At 36.0% G+C, this 18,921-nt stretch overlaps 1 protein-coding gene across 1 annotated transcript in view; it reads right to left on the reverse strand.

Moving 5' to 3' along the window:
• The window catches only part of Plxdc2 (plexin domain containing 2), a 425,675-nt gene that overhangs the window by 104,905 nt on the left and 301,849 nt on the right, over positions 1–18,921 (reverse strand). Inside the window, exon 7 of the mRNA XM_005386938.2 lies at positions 1,410–1,509. Within this exon, the coding sequence (XP_005386995.1) occupies positions 1,410–1,509 (100 nt within the window). The remainder of the gene's footprint in view (positions 1–1,409; positions 1,510–18,921) is intronic.

Here is an 18,921-nt window from a genome sequence, read left to right on the forward strand (position 1 = left end):
CTCAAGCAGAAGCCAACATAGGCTCTCCCGGGGTTTAGCCTCTTATTTCAGAGTTCTGTCAGGGTGCCTTTATGTTGCCTACACATGCTAATATATCCTTGCTTTATTCTCAGTGCAATTTAGTTTCTGGAAAATCTGCCTTGATTTAACAATTGCTTTGAATATTACCTCCCACAAATTCTCAGCTAATAAGGAGACACCCATTCCAGGATGCATGATCTTCATCAAGCAGAACTGCCTTCTATGAATGCCATTCTAAGGGAGAAGAGCCCTTCTAACATTTTCAGCCAATCCATTGCTTTGAAAAGTCTAGTTTCCACTCCATTTACTTTCTGTATTTGAGAGATGTCATAATTAGACAGAATCAGCTCAAGTCAAGAGCAAATAGCATATACGTGATAAATTAAGTCTATCACTCTAGTGAAAGAAAAGAAAAAGAACTTTGAACAAAAAGGAAAGAAAAGTTGTGATCTTTGGGTGCACTTTATTATTATTCCTTGCTTTAAATAAGCACACTAAAGACACAGGCAAACAAGTACCTCCAGTACCAAATCTTTAATGCCTCCTTTAAGAATGTTCTGGAAGTAAAAAGGTGGTTTAAAAACCAAAAGCTTTCAAAAGATGGCTGTTTACATGGTTGGAACTACTACAAAATGCAGCAAATATTTTGGTTTTCTTTGTGTGTGTGTGTTGTGTGTGTGTGTGTGTGTGTGTGTGTGTATGTGGGCAATGAATGAAATGGCTCTTGCATGCTAAGCACATGCTTTGCCAGTGAGCTTTACACACAGTAATGTTTTTATTTTCTGCTATGATGATCAATTGTCCAAAATCCTACCTTTTTTCTGCAAAATATAAACTAGATAAGATAGGTTAAAAAATGATTTAAACAAAAAAAGAGAAATATATGTCTTCTCCAATAGGCATAGCTTCAGTTACATTTTTATTTATATGAATTTATACTGGTTTTCATCTTCTTTTAGACTCTTAAATAATTTTTTACACAAAAATGTTTTATATAAAATAGCATAATCTGTCTTTCTGATTGACTTATTAAAAATAAGTGAACAAATATGTAAAGTCATGCTCCTATCAACCAAATGATCAGTCACTGTGTTAAATTCTTCATATTAATGTCATAATGATCTCTGCTCAACCTAGGCATTTATTCTAAAGAATCTCAAATTACATATTTTGGGATAGGTTCTTTAATTTCTCTTTACCTAACTTTACTGGATCAAGAGTAATGGAAATAGCCAATCTATCCCAATAGGAGTTATCAGCCAAACAGTAAAACTAACAAGGAGCAATTAGCTAAGTGATTCTATTTTTAAATTACACCTGAGGTCAATGTCCTTAAAAGGTACCCCCACAGAAAGCTTATACTTTGTAATTACCCTTCTTCTACATACTGGGAATTTGTTGGATCCTGTGGACAACGACAAATGCATCAGACAGCCCCACTTTCACTGGATGATTGGTTGAACTTATCTCTGTGACCAAGACAGGAATCTGGAAAAAAACAAAAACAAAAACAGATTGCTAGATGTAAGATTTGAATCTCACTCAGTGATGGGGAGTGTGATAAGCCTGTTTAATGAACAAAATCGGGTGACAGAAATGAAGGATGAGACAAGGAGGAAGGAATATCATAGAAAAAAGACACAGTGATCTCAAAATAACATTAGTTGCATGCTATTTGCTGAATTAAAGACACAAGAGACCGCCTGGTCCTAGAGGATGGCTAGTTGGTATGAAGACAATGAATTCACAGAGGATCTCAGTGTTGCTGGTGCTGCCAGTTTACACAGGTATCCCATGAAAGCACTTCTGCTGGCTGTTTCTGGCATAGAGCTTCTTCTCTTATTATTTGTTTTCCTACATAGTTTATCTTACATTTATTTCTGTGAAGTTTAAAAAAATTCTTGTTTACAAGAGCATAATCAATTTAAAACTTAGGAAAAAATCCAAATCATGCACTAAGTATATATTTAACTATATTACTATTGATTAACATACAATATTTATCAAATAGGGTAATTTCACATGTAGTTAAGTTTTGAATGCATGTTGAACTTCAACATTCTAGGTGAAACACGTAGGGAAAACTTATGAGGTATAAGGGGACATCTCAAAGCCATATCTCTTACATTTGAATAGTAAGGAAACAAAACATCTGAATGCAACAGATACATAAAATATCTGCACCTTAAAATAACCAGCACACATTGAGAATATAGCAAAAATGGTTATGGAGAGTTATGAATTCAAGAGTTACAAATGAGATAATTATTTGGAAATATTTTTCCTAGATTTGGAAAAAACTCCCCTGGAAATAGGATTTCTATTACCGGTTTTATGGAAATAAGAATGAGAATAAAACTGTCTTTAATAAATGACAGAACAAGAGAGAAACAGTGCAGAATAAACACATCAAAAATTCTTTAGATAGAATAAGCAAATTGTGGGCGCCTGTGGGTATTATACTAAATAATGTATTTGATCAGAGGACACTGTGTATGACATAATAAATAACATTGTAATATGAGAGAAAAGAGCTGAGCTGGAAGATGAACTACTTATTTTTTCTCATGACATAATAATAATAATAAATAAGTAATAAATAAATATATAATTTTTGTTGAATTTGACAAACCAAGAAGAAATTTTACTGTTTCTAAAATCTGCATAAAAACCTTAAAATAAATAATTGAAAAATTACACTTCTCCATTGGTACTATTTCAGGTCTCTCTTGAATGTTGATCCTTAACCAACTTTCAGAAGTATTCTATTTGGATGATAGAAACACTTAAATCAAAATCAAACTATGATTTTTGTCACTAAAAGCTCATTTGCTAACTGAAAGTCAAATATATTTTATTTAGTGACATACTGAAGCACTCAATATTAATAGATGCGATCCCTTTTCTCAATGGACGTTAATACATTAGATGTTGAATGCCCCTCAAATACCCATGTTAAAGGACTGGACCCCAGTAGAACTACAATGGCATTTGTCCTTTCTTTCATTCTCCTACATTGTGACTACAGTTTTCCTCTCAAGTTGCAAAATACATTACTAACTAATTCAGTGGTAATTTATTGTATTTCTTCTTTTCCCAAAGTCCCAGTAGAACTTGAGTTTATATTACTGTCAATCGAGAAATCCAGTTATGAATACTACATGTTGCTATGACCTGCGTCACTATACATTTTATTGTTATAAATACTATACTGTGTAGTTTTACCAGATTTTGTTTTCAAGGTCATGTATCTTGGGCCTTTCAACCCTCCCAGCAATCTCCTACTCTTTAGCTTTTGTGTTCTACCTTTTCTGTCTCTCCTGGTTTTTTGTTGCTGTTTTTTTTTTTTTTTTGTCAGCCATCTTTCCTTTGATTTTTTTTTCCTCCATCTTTTCTCTTCCTTTCATTCCCTTTTTTGCATTTTATTTCTAGATACAACCTTTTTCTCTACAGCTTTTGTTCCCCCTGTGTGTATTAATTACACTTCTGGCCTCAATCCCTGCCCTCCCTGTGTCTGGGTACTTTACCTTCTAATTTTACAATGTTCTCTCACTGAGTCCAGGCAAAAGAGGGTAACAGCAAGAATGTAGCAAAAAGAATTTTTGAAAATACTTTTAGGTTTCTCTTTCCTTTCTTGGACTTTTGAGTCTCATAGGAAAAGGTACCCTGCTGGTCTACTGAAGAGACTGCTGAGACACATGAAGAAAAGATTTCTTTCAAGCAAAAAATATCCAGGCAGCAGCAGAGTCCAACCCAAAGCAGGAGAACCACCAAGTTAATCCATAGGTATCTTGAGTAATAAGAAATGAAATTGTTTTAAGCATGCACATTTGGGGGAGCTTTGTTATACAGCTCTTCTAACCAATACATTCTCTATAGATAAAATGGCCAGCACAACTTTCTATGGGTGTTTCCACATAAGATGGAACAGTTTTCCTTTTCCTAGTTTTCTGGGAATCAGATAAACATTTCTACAATTCTACACACAATTAAACTTGAAATATCAAGATGTTCCAGTTGAAAAGTTTCATTTTTGTACCTTTAAATTTTTTTCTATGCAGATATTTCTCACTTAATGGCTACCTGTTTAACAAATGCTCAGACTTATGACCGAGGTATGCTGTTCAGATGAATAACCCTCTGCTTAGACTTATGACCTGTCTCCTTTTTGTACAGTTCTGTGTATCTTATTTTTTAGAGCCTCAATATCTTGTCTTTGTACAGTATACCTTGTGCATATAATCCTGTAGTGTTACCTGATTTTACAGTGAAGCACATTACTAGTTTTATACTGTTATATAATCACAGTACTCCATGTAAGAATCATGCAAATAAAAGCAAAGTCATCAAATTGGAGTTTTCTTTGTTCTTTGTTCCTTTGTTCCAATTTCTTTGTGCTGAATACTGTAATGTGCATACTGTATACAATTCCTCATCTAGCAACCAATTCAGCCAATGACCTAGTTTCAGGAGCAGAGCTTGGTCATTAAATGAGGATTATTTGTATCTCTTTACTCTCTATTACATTTGTCTGTGGATTCCAAAGCCTAAGACCAATGTATGCCAGAAACCTAGATGTAAATTCTTTTAACCTGAAGAAAGTCCGTTCAAAACAAAAACCGGCAGCCTCAAGGTATATTGAAATTTCTATCACTGAAAATTATTATATCACAGATTGACTAACCCTTTGGGAAGATCACTGTTGATGATTTTTAAGGACACTTTCAAACCTCAAATTTTTATTCCCTGGTACGGACGAATTTTGCCTTATAACGGTTTCAACCCATAAACTGACCCAAATAAAAATTATAAGAGTGAAATATTCTACCTGTTTGCAAAAAAGATTAAAAATAGGTTAAGGCCATCTTTTGCAGCTATAGGATGCATTTGACTGACAGTTTTAAAATGTACATGTTGATGAGTTAATGACTTCTGAATACTGTGTTTGACAAGCCACTCTTATTTGCTATGTAAATATCTCTACTATGATTCTTATTATGATATTTGAATATAAAGTAGAAATACACTTGTAAGAAAAATGTGTACCACATATAATTGTTTTCCTCAAGGGGCATATACATTTGAGGAGACAGAAAAATTCATTCATTCAATCATCAGATATTAACTGAACATATTCTCTGTATTATCATGGGTATTGAAATTATAGCAAAGAAAAAAAAAGAACTCTGCTTTCATGGCGCTTATAATCTAGAGAATAAAGACAGATATCAGAGCAAAAGGATATAAAAATGCATTATGTGAGAAGGTGGTCATACTAAGAAGAAAATTGAAACAAGGTAAAGAGATAGGGAAGGGAACCCTCAGAGAAGAGCCCTAGAAGGTCTCTGTTAAGATCCCATTACTGCAGAAATTAGAAGGAAGTCACAGAGCTTGCTATGTGGGTACTAGATGGTCAGCACAGGCAAGGGGCTGAGCTCAGTTGCCTTTGTTATGCGCTATGAGTTGAAAAATTATCTTCATGGTTAGAGAAGAAGTTGTAAACAAGAGTGTTAAAGGATGTGGGGAGTGGTAGCGTCAATCATAACAGGCAATAATAACACTGGATTTTATTCCAAGAAATCCAAGAAGATTTGGAGAGTTTTAGGCAAAGGAAAGAGATTCCTGTACGTTTGAATAAAATCATACTAGCTGCCAGGTGCCGAAGACTGTAGGGGACAAAAGGACGCAGAGAAAGGGGTTAGGAGGATATTAGTTTGGCACGGCAGAGATGGGCAGCTTTGTCCACACTCGTGTGTTAGATGCAGCAGAATGAACCAAAGAACGAATCTGAGATGGACTGAGTAGGTATCACTAGGAAGGCATCTATGAACTTAGTAAGGGCAGCGAGAGAAGAGCGTAACAGGTGCCACTAAGACTTTCAGCCTCAGCAGTAGGAAAAACGGAGCTGGGCATTCCACCTGGAATCCTTTGTTGGGCAGCTTTGTGGGTTCGTTCACCTCACAGGCTGTATGAAGGGCATCTTCTGTTCATGTAGAGAGCAACTTGTCAGCTGCGAAGAGCAAGACCAAAGTAATACAGAAATGGAGAAGACCAGGAGAGGAAGGCTGAGGGAGACAATCACTTTATGGTACTATCATTAGCTTCAGATTTTTTTCTCCAAAGTTTTATAGAGCTCATGCCCAAGCACATGAGGCATCTAAAACAATGGTGTTTTGTCCTAATTAAGCAATAAAATGAGGACGTTGAAGAAATTTCTCTTCCCTGCATTTCCCTAGCAACCATCCAGACTTCAATGAAATGATTGTGTCCCAAAGTTACAGAAAAAGAAAAAAAAAAACAAAAAACCGCTTTTGCCAATTCAGTTAAATACCTAATATCATTAAAAAGTAATGAAGAAAAAAAGGGAGCCAGTCCGGGTTTGAGATTTCCTACGGAAATGTATCTGCCTTTCCCCAACTGATATGGTTGTATCACTCTTCCCCGGCCTTCTTGGACTGTGATCTTTTGCTTCACAATTTCAAAGACAGCCGAGTAATTTATCTGGCTGAGTTTGATGTGAGCAAAGCAGGCCAGCCTGCAGATTTCCATGTCGGTATGAAATTAGAGACTATTAGGTTGAATTAAGAGGACTGCTAAAAGCCACAGTTAAAATGAACTAGTTTTTGACTAATATAAAGCAATTATGTATGTGTTACAGATTAAATCTAAAATATTCCTCAAAAATCTCCTATGTTCAGAAGTGGGGCTTTCAGAGCATGATTAGATCAGGAGGGCTCTAACTTCGTCAGTGGCTCAATCCATTGATGAGAATATAATTGGATGGCCTTACTGGGAGGTGATTGAAATAAGAGATAGGAGCTAATAGTTGCAGGAAGTGGGTCATGAGGTCATGACCTTGAGGATGAGGTCTGGTCTCCGGCTGCCCTTTCTCTGGCTCTCTACTTGGTCTCCGTTTTCTGGCTGCTGTAAAGTAAACAGCTTTCTTCCACCATGGCATTTCTGCCTTCCTGCAGGCCTAAGAGCAATGGAATCAGCTCACCATGGACTGAACTACTGAAACTGTAAGCCCAAATAAACCTGTCCTCCTGTAAGTTGATATTCTCAGGTATTCGGTCACAGCAATGAAAAGCTGATTAACACAGTGTGTGTGTGTGCGTGTGTGTGTGTGTGTGTGTGTGTGTATCTGTATATAAACAGTTTAGAATCATAGCCAGTACTGAGCAAAATTAGCACAAGAGACAAGAGTGAGTCTGTCATATTGTGATCATCTATTCTAAAGAAAACTCTGAGTGTGAGGATATGAAGTACACAAGTAAATGCAACCATGGCCAAAGAGCATATTAAGGTACTAAAACTCTAAAAATTTTGATTGTGGAAAGCCATTTCATTTTAGCCCTCAACACATACATTCTTATACATCCTCGAAATTTTTCCTGTGTCATCCAAATTGGCAACGTCAGGAAGCCTACCTGAAATAATGAAAATCCTGAACTATAGAAGTTTGTTTTTAATTGTATCTTCATTATATTCAAGTACCTATAACAGTTGACTATTGTGTTGAAAGCAAAGTTAAGGGGCTGGGGATTTAGCTCAGCAGCAAAGCGCCTGCCTGGCAAGCGCAAGGTCATGAGTTCGGTTCCTGGTACCGGAGAAAAACCAAAAAAAAAAAAAACAAAAAACAAGAAAGCAAAGTTAAATTTTAACTGGGCCTTTGTATGACTTGGACAATACATTTTTTGAAGAATTGGTTTTATAATTACATTCATTCAACAGGATAGGTGGAAAAGGAGCATTCACCCAATCAAGATATGCTTCCATAAGATTTCATAAATTCTTTCAATAAAACATATTTTAATTTTTGCTCCATTTTACAAGGCTTTTTGGGGGTTGTTTTTCTTTTTTTTCTTTTTAATTTTAGACAGGGTCTCCTGCTGCAGTTCAGGATGGCCTTGAATTCACTACGTAGCTGAGGTTGGTCTTGAACTCAAGCGGTTCTCCTGCCTCAGCCTCCCAAGTGCTGGGATTACAGGCGTGGGCCACCATGCTTGGCTTTAGAAGTTTATTTTTAAGTTTATTATTTGGTATAAACTTTTGTACAAATGCTATATTGAGGTCAATTAAACATAGAAGTAGGAAGGGCTTGCAACAGCTAGACAAAATTAAGGCAGGAAAAGGTAAGTTGTAGTCAGCAAGGGTAGGGCAGAATACTTTGGCTTCTGAATAAAAATTCAAAGACAAAAAATGCTGTACAGTCCCTACTGTGGGATCATTCTCTAGGACACGGGGGCCAAGCACAGCCCCTAAGCTTTTATGTCTGTCTCCAAAACAGGGAGATAACAGCATGCTACTTGAATCAGAGGTAATGGAATTTTATTCTCTGTTTTGCTCTGCCCTGCAAATCTCGCCAAAACATTCATTTGTTTCCATTATGGGTCTTGCTATCTGCCTAATAGGCAGCAGTGCATCTCAGCAAGAGTCTGATTGTATGGTATGTGGTCCAAAGGGTAAATCACACGCATATCAGGACTTAACTGGAAAAGAATTACTCTAAACTCATTTTTGTTCACTTGCTAATCAACAATATGGTGTCTAGTCACTTAGTATTAAAAACAACAAAAACCCCACAAAACTCCACTCTTATCTTATTTTCCCCACTCTTGTCTCCAAACTATATTTGACTTCCTACCTCATCCTCCTTGTATGTCTGATGTGACTTTTGTGGTACTCAGTATGGAATCTACCATTCTAATATATCTAATAATAATCAAATATTTAAAAAATCAAGCTCCTTCAGTATGAATAAAACAGCAACACAAGGTAAAAAATGCTGGTGCCAAGTTGCCTGAAAACTACATTTGAATAGGTTTTAGTTAAATATAATAGCAAAATTTTATTTGATTTTCTGAATATTGTTAATGATCCACTCAAATATTTTAATGATTTTTTTTTTTTTTAGTTTACAGTTATTGAACCTTTTCATGTGCCAGATACTGAACAATACATTTGAGCATGTGAAAGCAAAAATGAGCCCTAATCCAAAGGTCAATCACTTTGTCCCTCCTACTTCTGACCCCAGAATCACATGCTGCGGGAATATCTGAAAGGAGATGAACAGTATGAAGTTGATAAAGTCAGCCCCTTTATTCAAAGAAGGACTCCAAACTGTGTCTCTTCATGAATAATTGCATACTTGGAGTACAAAACAAGAAAGTGGTGAGGGAGAAATTGGATGGGCACATTCTGAGTACATTTTTTGTGCCAATTACTGCTGTGTGGAAATCAACACCAAGTGCTTTCAGGCCTTCTGATGTTTTAAGAAAAAAAAAAAAAAAAAAAAACAAAAAAAACAAAAAACGGAAGTCAATATTTTAATTGGAAATCATCTAATATTTAAATGTTGACAACATATTCGTTTTACAAGCACAACGCACAACAAAACAGCGCACACAATCATTCTGACCTCTGGAAGTCATCTAATATTTAAATGTTGACAACATACACGTTTTACAAACACAACGCACAACGAAACAGCGCACACAATTATTCTGACCTCTGAACTAAAGATCGCAAAGGTCTCACCTGCGAAAAAACGCACGAACTAGAAATTGAGTTTCACAGAAAGAAAGCACTGAAGCAGGTGCCTAGCTGAGAAAGCCTGTACTACTTGATTTGAGAGTCACGTGAAAGCTGAGGATTTTATCTGGGACAAGATCTCCACCAGAAACTTGCCGGAAGTTGGCTTGGGAAAAGAAAGGACAGTGAGAAAGCACCCTGCCCTGGGGCTGAGGGGAGACACACAGGCTGCTTCAGGGCTTTCTTTAAGTGCGGGAACAAAGATCTCTTTGCTTTCAGAACATCAGGGCAGGCAGTCTGGAGAAGGCCTGATAACGGATAACAGTGCCATCCTTCTGAAATAAACTTCTCAGTGTCTTCAAGGTACGAAGGGAGGTGAGCCCCGGAAAGAAAAAGTGAAGAAAAGCATCCAGCAAGATCACACCAACTGCTCCAGGACAACAGAACGGAAATAAGCTTCGATTTCTAACGTTATTGCCTCCAGGGGAGTGATTTTGCTCCCTGGCTACTTTATTTATGTGCTTGTTTCACTCGCAGTTTTTGTTACTAGGACAAACTAAAGGGAAATCCACTGGATGTGTCATTTTCTTACACTATGGGAAGTAAATGAAAAGTTAAGATATCAGAGGATATTGTAACTAACTAAAAAGTAAAGCACATTCAAACGCATCAGTGAAACAGACCCTAAATACAGCCAAGTGCTTTCAGGCCTTCTGATGTTTTAAGAAAAAAAAAAAAAAAATTTTAATTGGAAATCATCTCATATTTAAAGGTTGACAACATATTCGTTTTACAAACAACACACAACAAAACAACACACACAATCACTGTGACCTCTGAACTAAAGATCGCAAAGGTCTCACCTGTGAAAAAATGCATGAACTAGAAATTGAATTTCATAGAAAGAAAGCACTGACGCAGGTGCCCCGCTGTGAAAGCCTGTACTACTTGATTCAACAGAGTCAAGTGCAACGTGGGGATTTTATATGGGCCAAGACATGTAATGTTTCATGTATTTAAAATACAGGGAAGAAATATGACATAAAATAGTCCAACGCTACATTTCCTTGGAATTATCCCTTAAGAGTTTTTAATTCTCGTTAAAATAAAAAATAAAATAAAAAACACATCAAAGAAGAAGAAAAGATTTTATGCCATCTATCTATCCATTATCTATCATCTATCTATCTACGTACCTAATTTGCTTTAGCAAGCATTCGTCTTGTAATATTTGCAGGTTGATAACCAGAAATGAAAGCTCATTGCAGTTTAAATAAGAGAAATAGTCTTCAAAGAAATTCATAAAATGCTTTATGATCCCATTGAAACCTACAACTAATTGGCAGTGATGATTACCTAACTATGGACTCTCCTACAGAAGCAGTAAAGGTTACATTGAGAAACATTAAGATTTGGTACTTAAATGGTGGAATAAATTAAAAACTGATTTTTACTTAAATAACAGTAGAATTCTTCTATATTGATCTCTTCTAAAATTTGCTCGTGAAGGACCCAGTAAGGTATATAACCAGGAAAACTGACGGAAGAGGTTGGTTCCTGGGCTGGCATCCATGTTGTATGATTTCTTCCTGTTACCATAGAAGAGAGTCACATGATTTGTGTGTGTGTGTGTGTCAGGAATTGAACTCAGGACCTTGCACTTGCCAGGCAGGCACTTATGCTGCTGAGCTACATCCCCAACCCCATGATTTCTTTTAAATTGCAGTATTTTAACCTAATGACCACCATAGGTCCTTGACTATGTGTCTCTCACATGAGGTGGTGAAAGAAAAGTAATCAGATTTTCAATGCACACAGAGAATCACTCCCTCTCTCAGTTTGTACCAAGTCCTAGAGTATGGTGATTTTAAAAATATATCAAGTGAAGAAAGAGGATCTAAGTGAGAGGAATGAGATTTCTATAACAGGATAGGGTGCTGAGATAGCATCAGGGACTGGTAGGCATGTGCTGGCCTCAACTCTCTAACACCATTGGAATGAAATTATTGAGACTCAGGAGTTCAGTTATCAACAGACAAAAAATTTCAGTCCATATCAATTGTAATCAAGTTATTCAGCAAGAATTCAAAATAATGTAAAGATTGTGGAGTAATCCGTGGCTATTAATAGAATAGGAAATGGGAATTTGGCTTTCTAATTTCACTTCTCTTAGGAAGGATCTATAGCTTCCGTTTATTTTTTTTTTTAAAGTAATAAGATAAATGCTACAGAAAATAAAACCACTGTTAACTGTGCTCCGAAATTGATGGTACAGCAATGATGGTAATTAAACAGGAATGGCAGTTGGGGATAACAAACTGAACGAAGCAGCTCTGCTATATTGAAAAGGGAATTTCCCACAAGCTGGGCTAATATAGTGTTGGACCTACGGGTTCATTCCTTCAGTTGAATTTTTTCCCCATGATTTTGGGAAAATTACTTATCCTTTCTGGCTACTGTAGTTTCCTTTTTTGTGAATAACAAGTAGCTACCTACTAGTCTTTGGGAGGGTTATGAGATCAATTCTAAGCATATAGGTCAGTGTCTGGCATACACAAGGAGGTAAAAAATAATGCAACATTTTTCAGGGTTGAAGGATGTTATTTAACTTGGTGACCACCATATAGACTTTCATTTTTGCTTATCCCAGATAAACTTGCACAGTACCATTTTTACCGTTTAGAGTAAGGAGGAAAAGCATCTGATGAATTCATTAGGTTAGTATCAAAAGGTAAAGACAGGAAAATGCAAGATTGCAGAGAAGGGAAATCACAGAAGTAAAACTGAGGTAGGAGATGAGCATGGCTTAGGCTGGGTGGGAAGAGAGGCTGGCAGGAACCCAGGATCTACATAGCACTGCCTCTCAGAACCCCCATATGTAGAACTTCCTGTGGGTTCCCAGGAGAAGTGGATGACATATAAGGATACAGGCACTATGAGGACCCTATTATCCTGACTGTGTATGGTGTTCCACCCCGTGTCTTCCAGACCAGGGTGTGCTTTTATTTTGATTTTCCCTTTTCCTGTCTTGTTTGGCCCAAGTTTGCTCTGCAGAGCCAGTTTCTCCCTCAGCTTCACTTTTCAAATAAAGTTTTGGCATCTTTTTTGGCTTGTCTCATTCAATTCTTTCTTCGAGGTGAGAAAGACCTAGAAGACAATTAACTGGCAAGCCATTTCTGAAAGGAACGACTCGGTAACAAAATGAGCACTACTGTCTCATCAAGCATTTGCAAATTCATAAGCAAGGTTCAGAGACTGAGAAATTGGATGGTATTTTAGACTGTCTCATGAAGCTGAAGAAAAATACAAACTTTCTGAACCAGTATAGTAAAAGTCCATAAATATCCTGGCCTTTGGTAGAGATTCCTGAAAGACTATACTCTTAAGAGTAAGGGCTATGCAGTAATATGCCAGTGCTCAACTTTGACTAAGTTTAGTGCCTTACAAATTTAAGTAACTTGTAGTATTCTATCAAATCAAAATCAAAATCAAAATCAAATCAAAATCAAAACCAAAACCTCACCAAAACAAAACAAATAAAATCCTCTCTGGAGGAGAAAAACATTCTCTACAACCTCTAAAGTGTCTCTTTATTGTCTTGTAAACAATGTCCAGCATTTGATCAAAAATTACCTGGATTGGAAGGAGACATGACAACTAACTGAAAATCTAGGAGACAAAAAAAGATTATATCAACAAATGCATTGAAAAAATCCAGAATACTGGAGTCACTGGCCACAAACTTTAAAAGAACTCTCATTAATAAGTTCAAGGAAATAGATGAGAGGATTGTGGATTTCATCAGGTAGGTAGTCAAATCTATAATTTAATCTGTAGAAGAAAGGAATGAATAGTATGAAACTGAAAAATAGGGGCAGGGGATTTAGCTCAGGGGCACAGTGCCTGCCTGGCAAGCGCAAGGTCGTGAGTTTGATTCCTGGTACCGGAAAAAAAAAACAAAAAAAAAACCCCGAAATTGAAAAATACACTACAGCAAACAAGGAAAATTTAAAATTATTTTTCTTTGTTTATTTGGGCTTCTTCCTAAATCAGCTACATCATTGAAGTTAACTGAACAGCTATGTAAAAAAATAGAGCCTAAAAGTTAAAACAGAATTTCAAATATTTGCTTGAATAATATAGAGCTATAATCTAGAAGAAATAACTATTTAAAAGAATATGTGCCTTCCTCATACTTCTTACCAGTCTAATTACAGAAAACACTTAGACAATAGTGAGGAAACTGTCAATGCTGTGAGAAAATCTACTCTATCCCTGGGAGCATCACACGAAATTTTGTTTAAAGGAGTGTTGTAGGGTATATAATGCTACTTTTATTTTTTAGAATTATTTCTATTGATGAGTTTCTAATTTTAATTTTATGATTTTTATTATATTAAACAACAGGGAAATAAACTATCAATAGAATAAAACATTAAATTTTTAATATGTAATGAGTGTGTAGAATAAACATCAATATTTTCAACATCAACTATTTTTTGTTTGTTTTGTTTGTCTGTTTGTTTTGTTTTTTGAGGCAGGATCTCACCATGTAGCAAAAGCTGGCCTTGTATTTGCTGCAATCCTCTTGCCTCAGCCTCCTGAGTGCTGGGATTACAGGTGTATGCCGCCATGCCTGGCAGAATCAAGTGTTTACCTATTTACAAGAGCTAAATAATGACAGCAGAAATAAATTCCTATGTGAATTACACTGAAAATAAAATAAAACTACCACAGAAATAACCTTTGCTTTAATTATCACACTTAAGGCAGTCTTCCCACATGACAACAGCATGGTCCATACACAAATCTCGCTTACACTCACCACACGTGTAGTTACTTTTCTTTTCCTGATTGGTAAGCCATGCTTGTCATCTCTTTTGTCTGGAGCTTCCTATTATACTATACAACCTGCACTTAGCAGGAAAATGAAATATCAGTCAAATGTATACTGAGTGTTTAATGTTTATTTGGGTACTAAATCTAAAAATAATGACAGAAATAAATTCCTATGTGAAGTACAATGAGAATATAAATAAAACTACCACAAAAGTAATTTTTATTTCAATCTCCTAAGGTGGTTTTCACACATGAGAACAGCATGTTTCATATGCAAGTCTTGCTTACACTGACAGCACACGTGTTTCGTTTTCCTGTCTTCTTTGGTAGGACATACTTGACATCTTGCTGGTCTACCTGCTTTCTTAGGAGGTCCTTGTGATGTTTCACCTGTCTGAGCACCAGTTTGCTTCAGAATTCTTTTGCGAAGTTCTTTGGGCAGATACATGTTGTTCCTCCTCTGTTGTAACTGAGCACTTATTAATTCTAGTCCCAGTCCTCTAAGAATCCATGACATTTTGTGCTTGTTATTTTCTTTATGAACTATGAAACCATTCATGCTTGACATGTTTAGGGTCTAGTAAAACACAAGCATAGGCCAACTCTTTGTGTTTTGAATGAGATCATAGTTGTTGCATATCTCATCAACAAAATCTACTCCATCTTTTGGTTTTTCAGAAATGTGACTGTGGATTCATTAGTGTTTAGGAGTCACTATCAAACTTTTGTTTGTTTGTTCACTTGCTTATTTCTGAGACAGAGTCTTGCTATGTAGTTCAGGCTAGCCTTAAGCTCACTACGTAGCACTGGCTGACCTTGAATTCACGGGATCCTCCTGCCTCAGCCTGTTCCCCAGCACAGGGATTACAGGTGTGCACCACCACGCCTGGCTTCACTATCAATCTTGTCATCATGATATAATGGCAGTATAAATACTACTTTTTTTTCTTCAACATGTAGGAAGCCAATGTGATGTCTTTCTGAAGTCCAAAGATGTACTATTTCTGTATTGTGAACTTGCAACATATTTTCAGGAATCTCCACTTTGTTACTGTGAGCAGTTCCTATGCTGGTCAACTGGTGTTTTTTTTTTTTTTTAAACAACTGTAACATCAATGGGCAATTCATGAACCAATTTTGAACATGACATTTGGGTTGCTTTTTGAAATAGGTTTAAGTCTGCTCACAGTGTCATACAGTTTATTACTGTAAGAATAAAGACCTGCTGGCTGAGTTCCAGGATACATTTCTAAATTTAAGGTGTAAAATGTCTTCACATCTACTGGAGTATATATTTTTATATCACATTTGGAAGGTTTATTTAGCATATATTGCCGAAACCTTCAACCACCTCGAAATGATGCAAACTGTTTGTCACTTAATTGCTTGACGCTTCAAAACAAAGCTTTTAAAAGAAGAGCAAATAGCAGCCAAGTTGTCAGATATTTTCTTTTTGCTTTCTTGTTTTTTTTTTGTCATCAAAATATAAGTGATTTTTACAGAAACCAAATCTCTTGAGTATCATTATTGTTCTAAAAATCTCACTGCCGCATCTGTCACTTCTGCATAAATGGTTTAGATTCTGACAATTAGAATAATAAAGTCCTGCAATGAAGGCTTTTAGTTCAGATAGTGAGATGTCATGATAAATATATTTTTGAGTGTTAATATTGTTGCATACAGAATGTTTTACTTACATTTCATTATTAGTGTATTTTAAAACATCTTGTAGCACATTGTGCATTACAAATAATTTCCAACAGTTAATTGCACTGTTGGCATTCTGACCAATAAGTTTTACCCCTGGCAAGAACTGAATAATGTTTTCTGAACTAGTTCTAACAGATTGCTCAGGTATAACCATTCTATAGCATTTTGACTAGTCAAATGTTTATTTACATTACTGTTTTCTTTCTCATCTGACTTAAGGTCTTCATTCTGTATTTCTCTGTGTCATAGCTTGCTATATGATTCAAGCCATTATCAGTAGCTGAATCACCTGATGTCTCACTTCCAATCTCCTCCCAAAGCTGTACAAACAGATTGTCATGTGAGCTTGTACTGAATTGGGCTAATGCTACAAGAAAAATCAAAATAAATAATGTAAAAAATTATAAATGCGCAAAAATGTAACACAGCACACAATGTGGGTAAAACTCACCCGTTTACACTTTGACACGTGTACACACTTTGCTCTTTGTTGTATGAAGTGGGTGAACACAATCATTGCTACCTGTATTTCCCCAGGGCATCTATAGAGACACGCAGCCCGCTAACATTATGCTAAAGTACATACTTTCATTAGAAAACTATGGGTGTATTTTACCCACCATGCTGTAGCACTGGTACTTCCCTAACTCAGTGCCATCACAAATAAGAATGTTATCAGAAGTGAAAATGAGTTTTCCAATTTATTGATCATGGACATGAGTGCTGTTGGAAAAATGACTGTTTAGTAACACGACGGGTTTGGAGATCACTTCAGTGTTAGTACAGGCAACTGCAACCCGAGGAGTTACCAAGAGAAACATAATTAAATACTGGAAATACCATATGAAGGCAATGAATATGAATTTTGTTTCAATACATGTATGCAACACACCACTAGTTTTAATCTGTAATGTAAATTCTGCCATTTTACCAATTCTTGCATTGTGGGTTTTGTGTAAGAAAGAATTTTCCTTCTCAATCACATATAATGGAATGAAATTAAATAAAACAGAGCTGGTGTTAGCTGGTTAAGAAGAATTTATTATATAGGGAATTATATATACCATTGTATCTACAATTTCAGTGGTATAAATTTAGTTTAGTTAGGAATATAAAATGTTAGCCTTTGTGCTATATGTTCTCTTATTTTGGTTAGTTTACAAATTAACTAGCAAATTCTGTCCTGAATATATTTGTATTTGTAAAATACGCTGGAATACAATAAAAATGATTATTAAGCAGAAAACACTCAAAAATACTTATTGGAAGGAAGACTTGTGAATTGCTATGTATAATCTTTTCAGAAAAGAAAAAAGGTAGAGATGCCTTGGAGTCACAAAGTAAGGTTTTTACCACTGTTTGATACAATTGTTGAAAAGAAACATTCTTAAATGTCACTATGGGACTCCCACAATACACTAGTTTACAATGAAAACTAAAAATGAAGGAATCTCTCTTGGTTACTTTTCTCTCATTGCTGAGACCAAATGCCTGACACCCAAAATTAAGGAATGAAACTTTTATTTAGCTCACAGATTGTGGAGGTTTTAGTCCACACCAGGCTGGCTCGAAGGCAGAGTGGCACACGGCAGAGGGCAACTGTTCATGGCAGGGAAGATAGCAAAAGCAGCAAGAGCACGAGGGAGGAGTGGTGGCAAGCAGCCTCTTTTTCTCCCTTACATATGCAAACTATCTGTCCCAGGGCCCTGTAGCACTCATACCCATAAATCAATCACAAACTCTAAAACCTCTTCTGCATGTGTCTTTGCGGGGGACATCCAGACACAACCCATAACAGAATCCTTTTGGGAACTACTGTTTCAGCTTCCAGGGAATACGGTATAAGAATATGCTCTACAAAAAGAAATATAGAACAGGTCACTCTCCTATAGAGTCCATTTATTTTACTGCCACAACTAAGTGAAAAAAAAGAGAAAAACTCCTTGTAGAAAAATCTCTCCTTGTAGAAAGTTAAAACAATAGAAATATCTGAAATAGTTATTGGATTTGTAGAGATTAGTTTATTTAGCCAGAATTTAACTCTCACTTTAAATACTAGTATCTAGTGATGGTAGATCCTTTAGAGCGTTCAATGATAACAAACAGCCGGCTGCAGCACACATTCTGTAAGTTTGCCACCACTGAACTTAGATTTTGAAGATTTGACCAAAGTGAAACCTTTTTTTATAACCAATGTTTTCTTTATAATCAGGTATTCATCTTCCAAAAAGGAAGATAATCCCTCAACTGAAAAGAAGATATGTAGTCTGTATTATTATAAATATCCATTAATCCATGGGTTAATAGCACCCATTATTAATTTATATTGTCAGGATTTCTCTCATAACTACTGACTACCTAAAACAGTACATCTGTAGGTCTTGAAACTATATTCCTATATCCTCTGTGAAATAGACCTTAATGACACTGTCAACAGAGTTTGAAATCAAACATAACACACTGTTTTTCTAATTTAAGTATTCTGTAAATTTAAGGCTCCAATTCAGGAAATTTTCATTCTTTATCAAATTGTTCAAATGAAACAAATCATAAGTTTAAATTCCCTTGTTCTTTGTAACTGAGAGCTCTCATTAATCTTTCCTATCAGATTTCAATAAACATTGGCCAAAGGGATTATAGACACAACTGTCCCAGAACTCTCAGTATTGAGTCTCTGAGCTATCCACGTTTTTGTGTTTACTAGTACTTTTGGAGTCAGAACCAGAAAAATGTCACAGAAATCAACAAGGCCAAAAAAAGAAGGAGATGGAGAAGGAGAAGGAGAAGGAGAAGGAGAAGGAGAAGGGGAAGGGGAAG

Source organism: Chinchilla lanigera, unplaced genomic scaffold (genome assembly GCF_000276665.1).
Source record: "Chinchilla lanigera isolate Chin_1 unplaced genomic scaffold, ChiLan1.0 scaffold00028, whole genome shotgun sequence".
Lineage (NCBI taxonomy): Eukaryota > Metazoa > Chordata > Mammalia > Rodentia > Chinchillidae > Chinchilla > Chinchilla lanigera.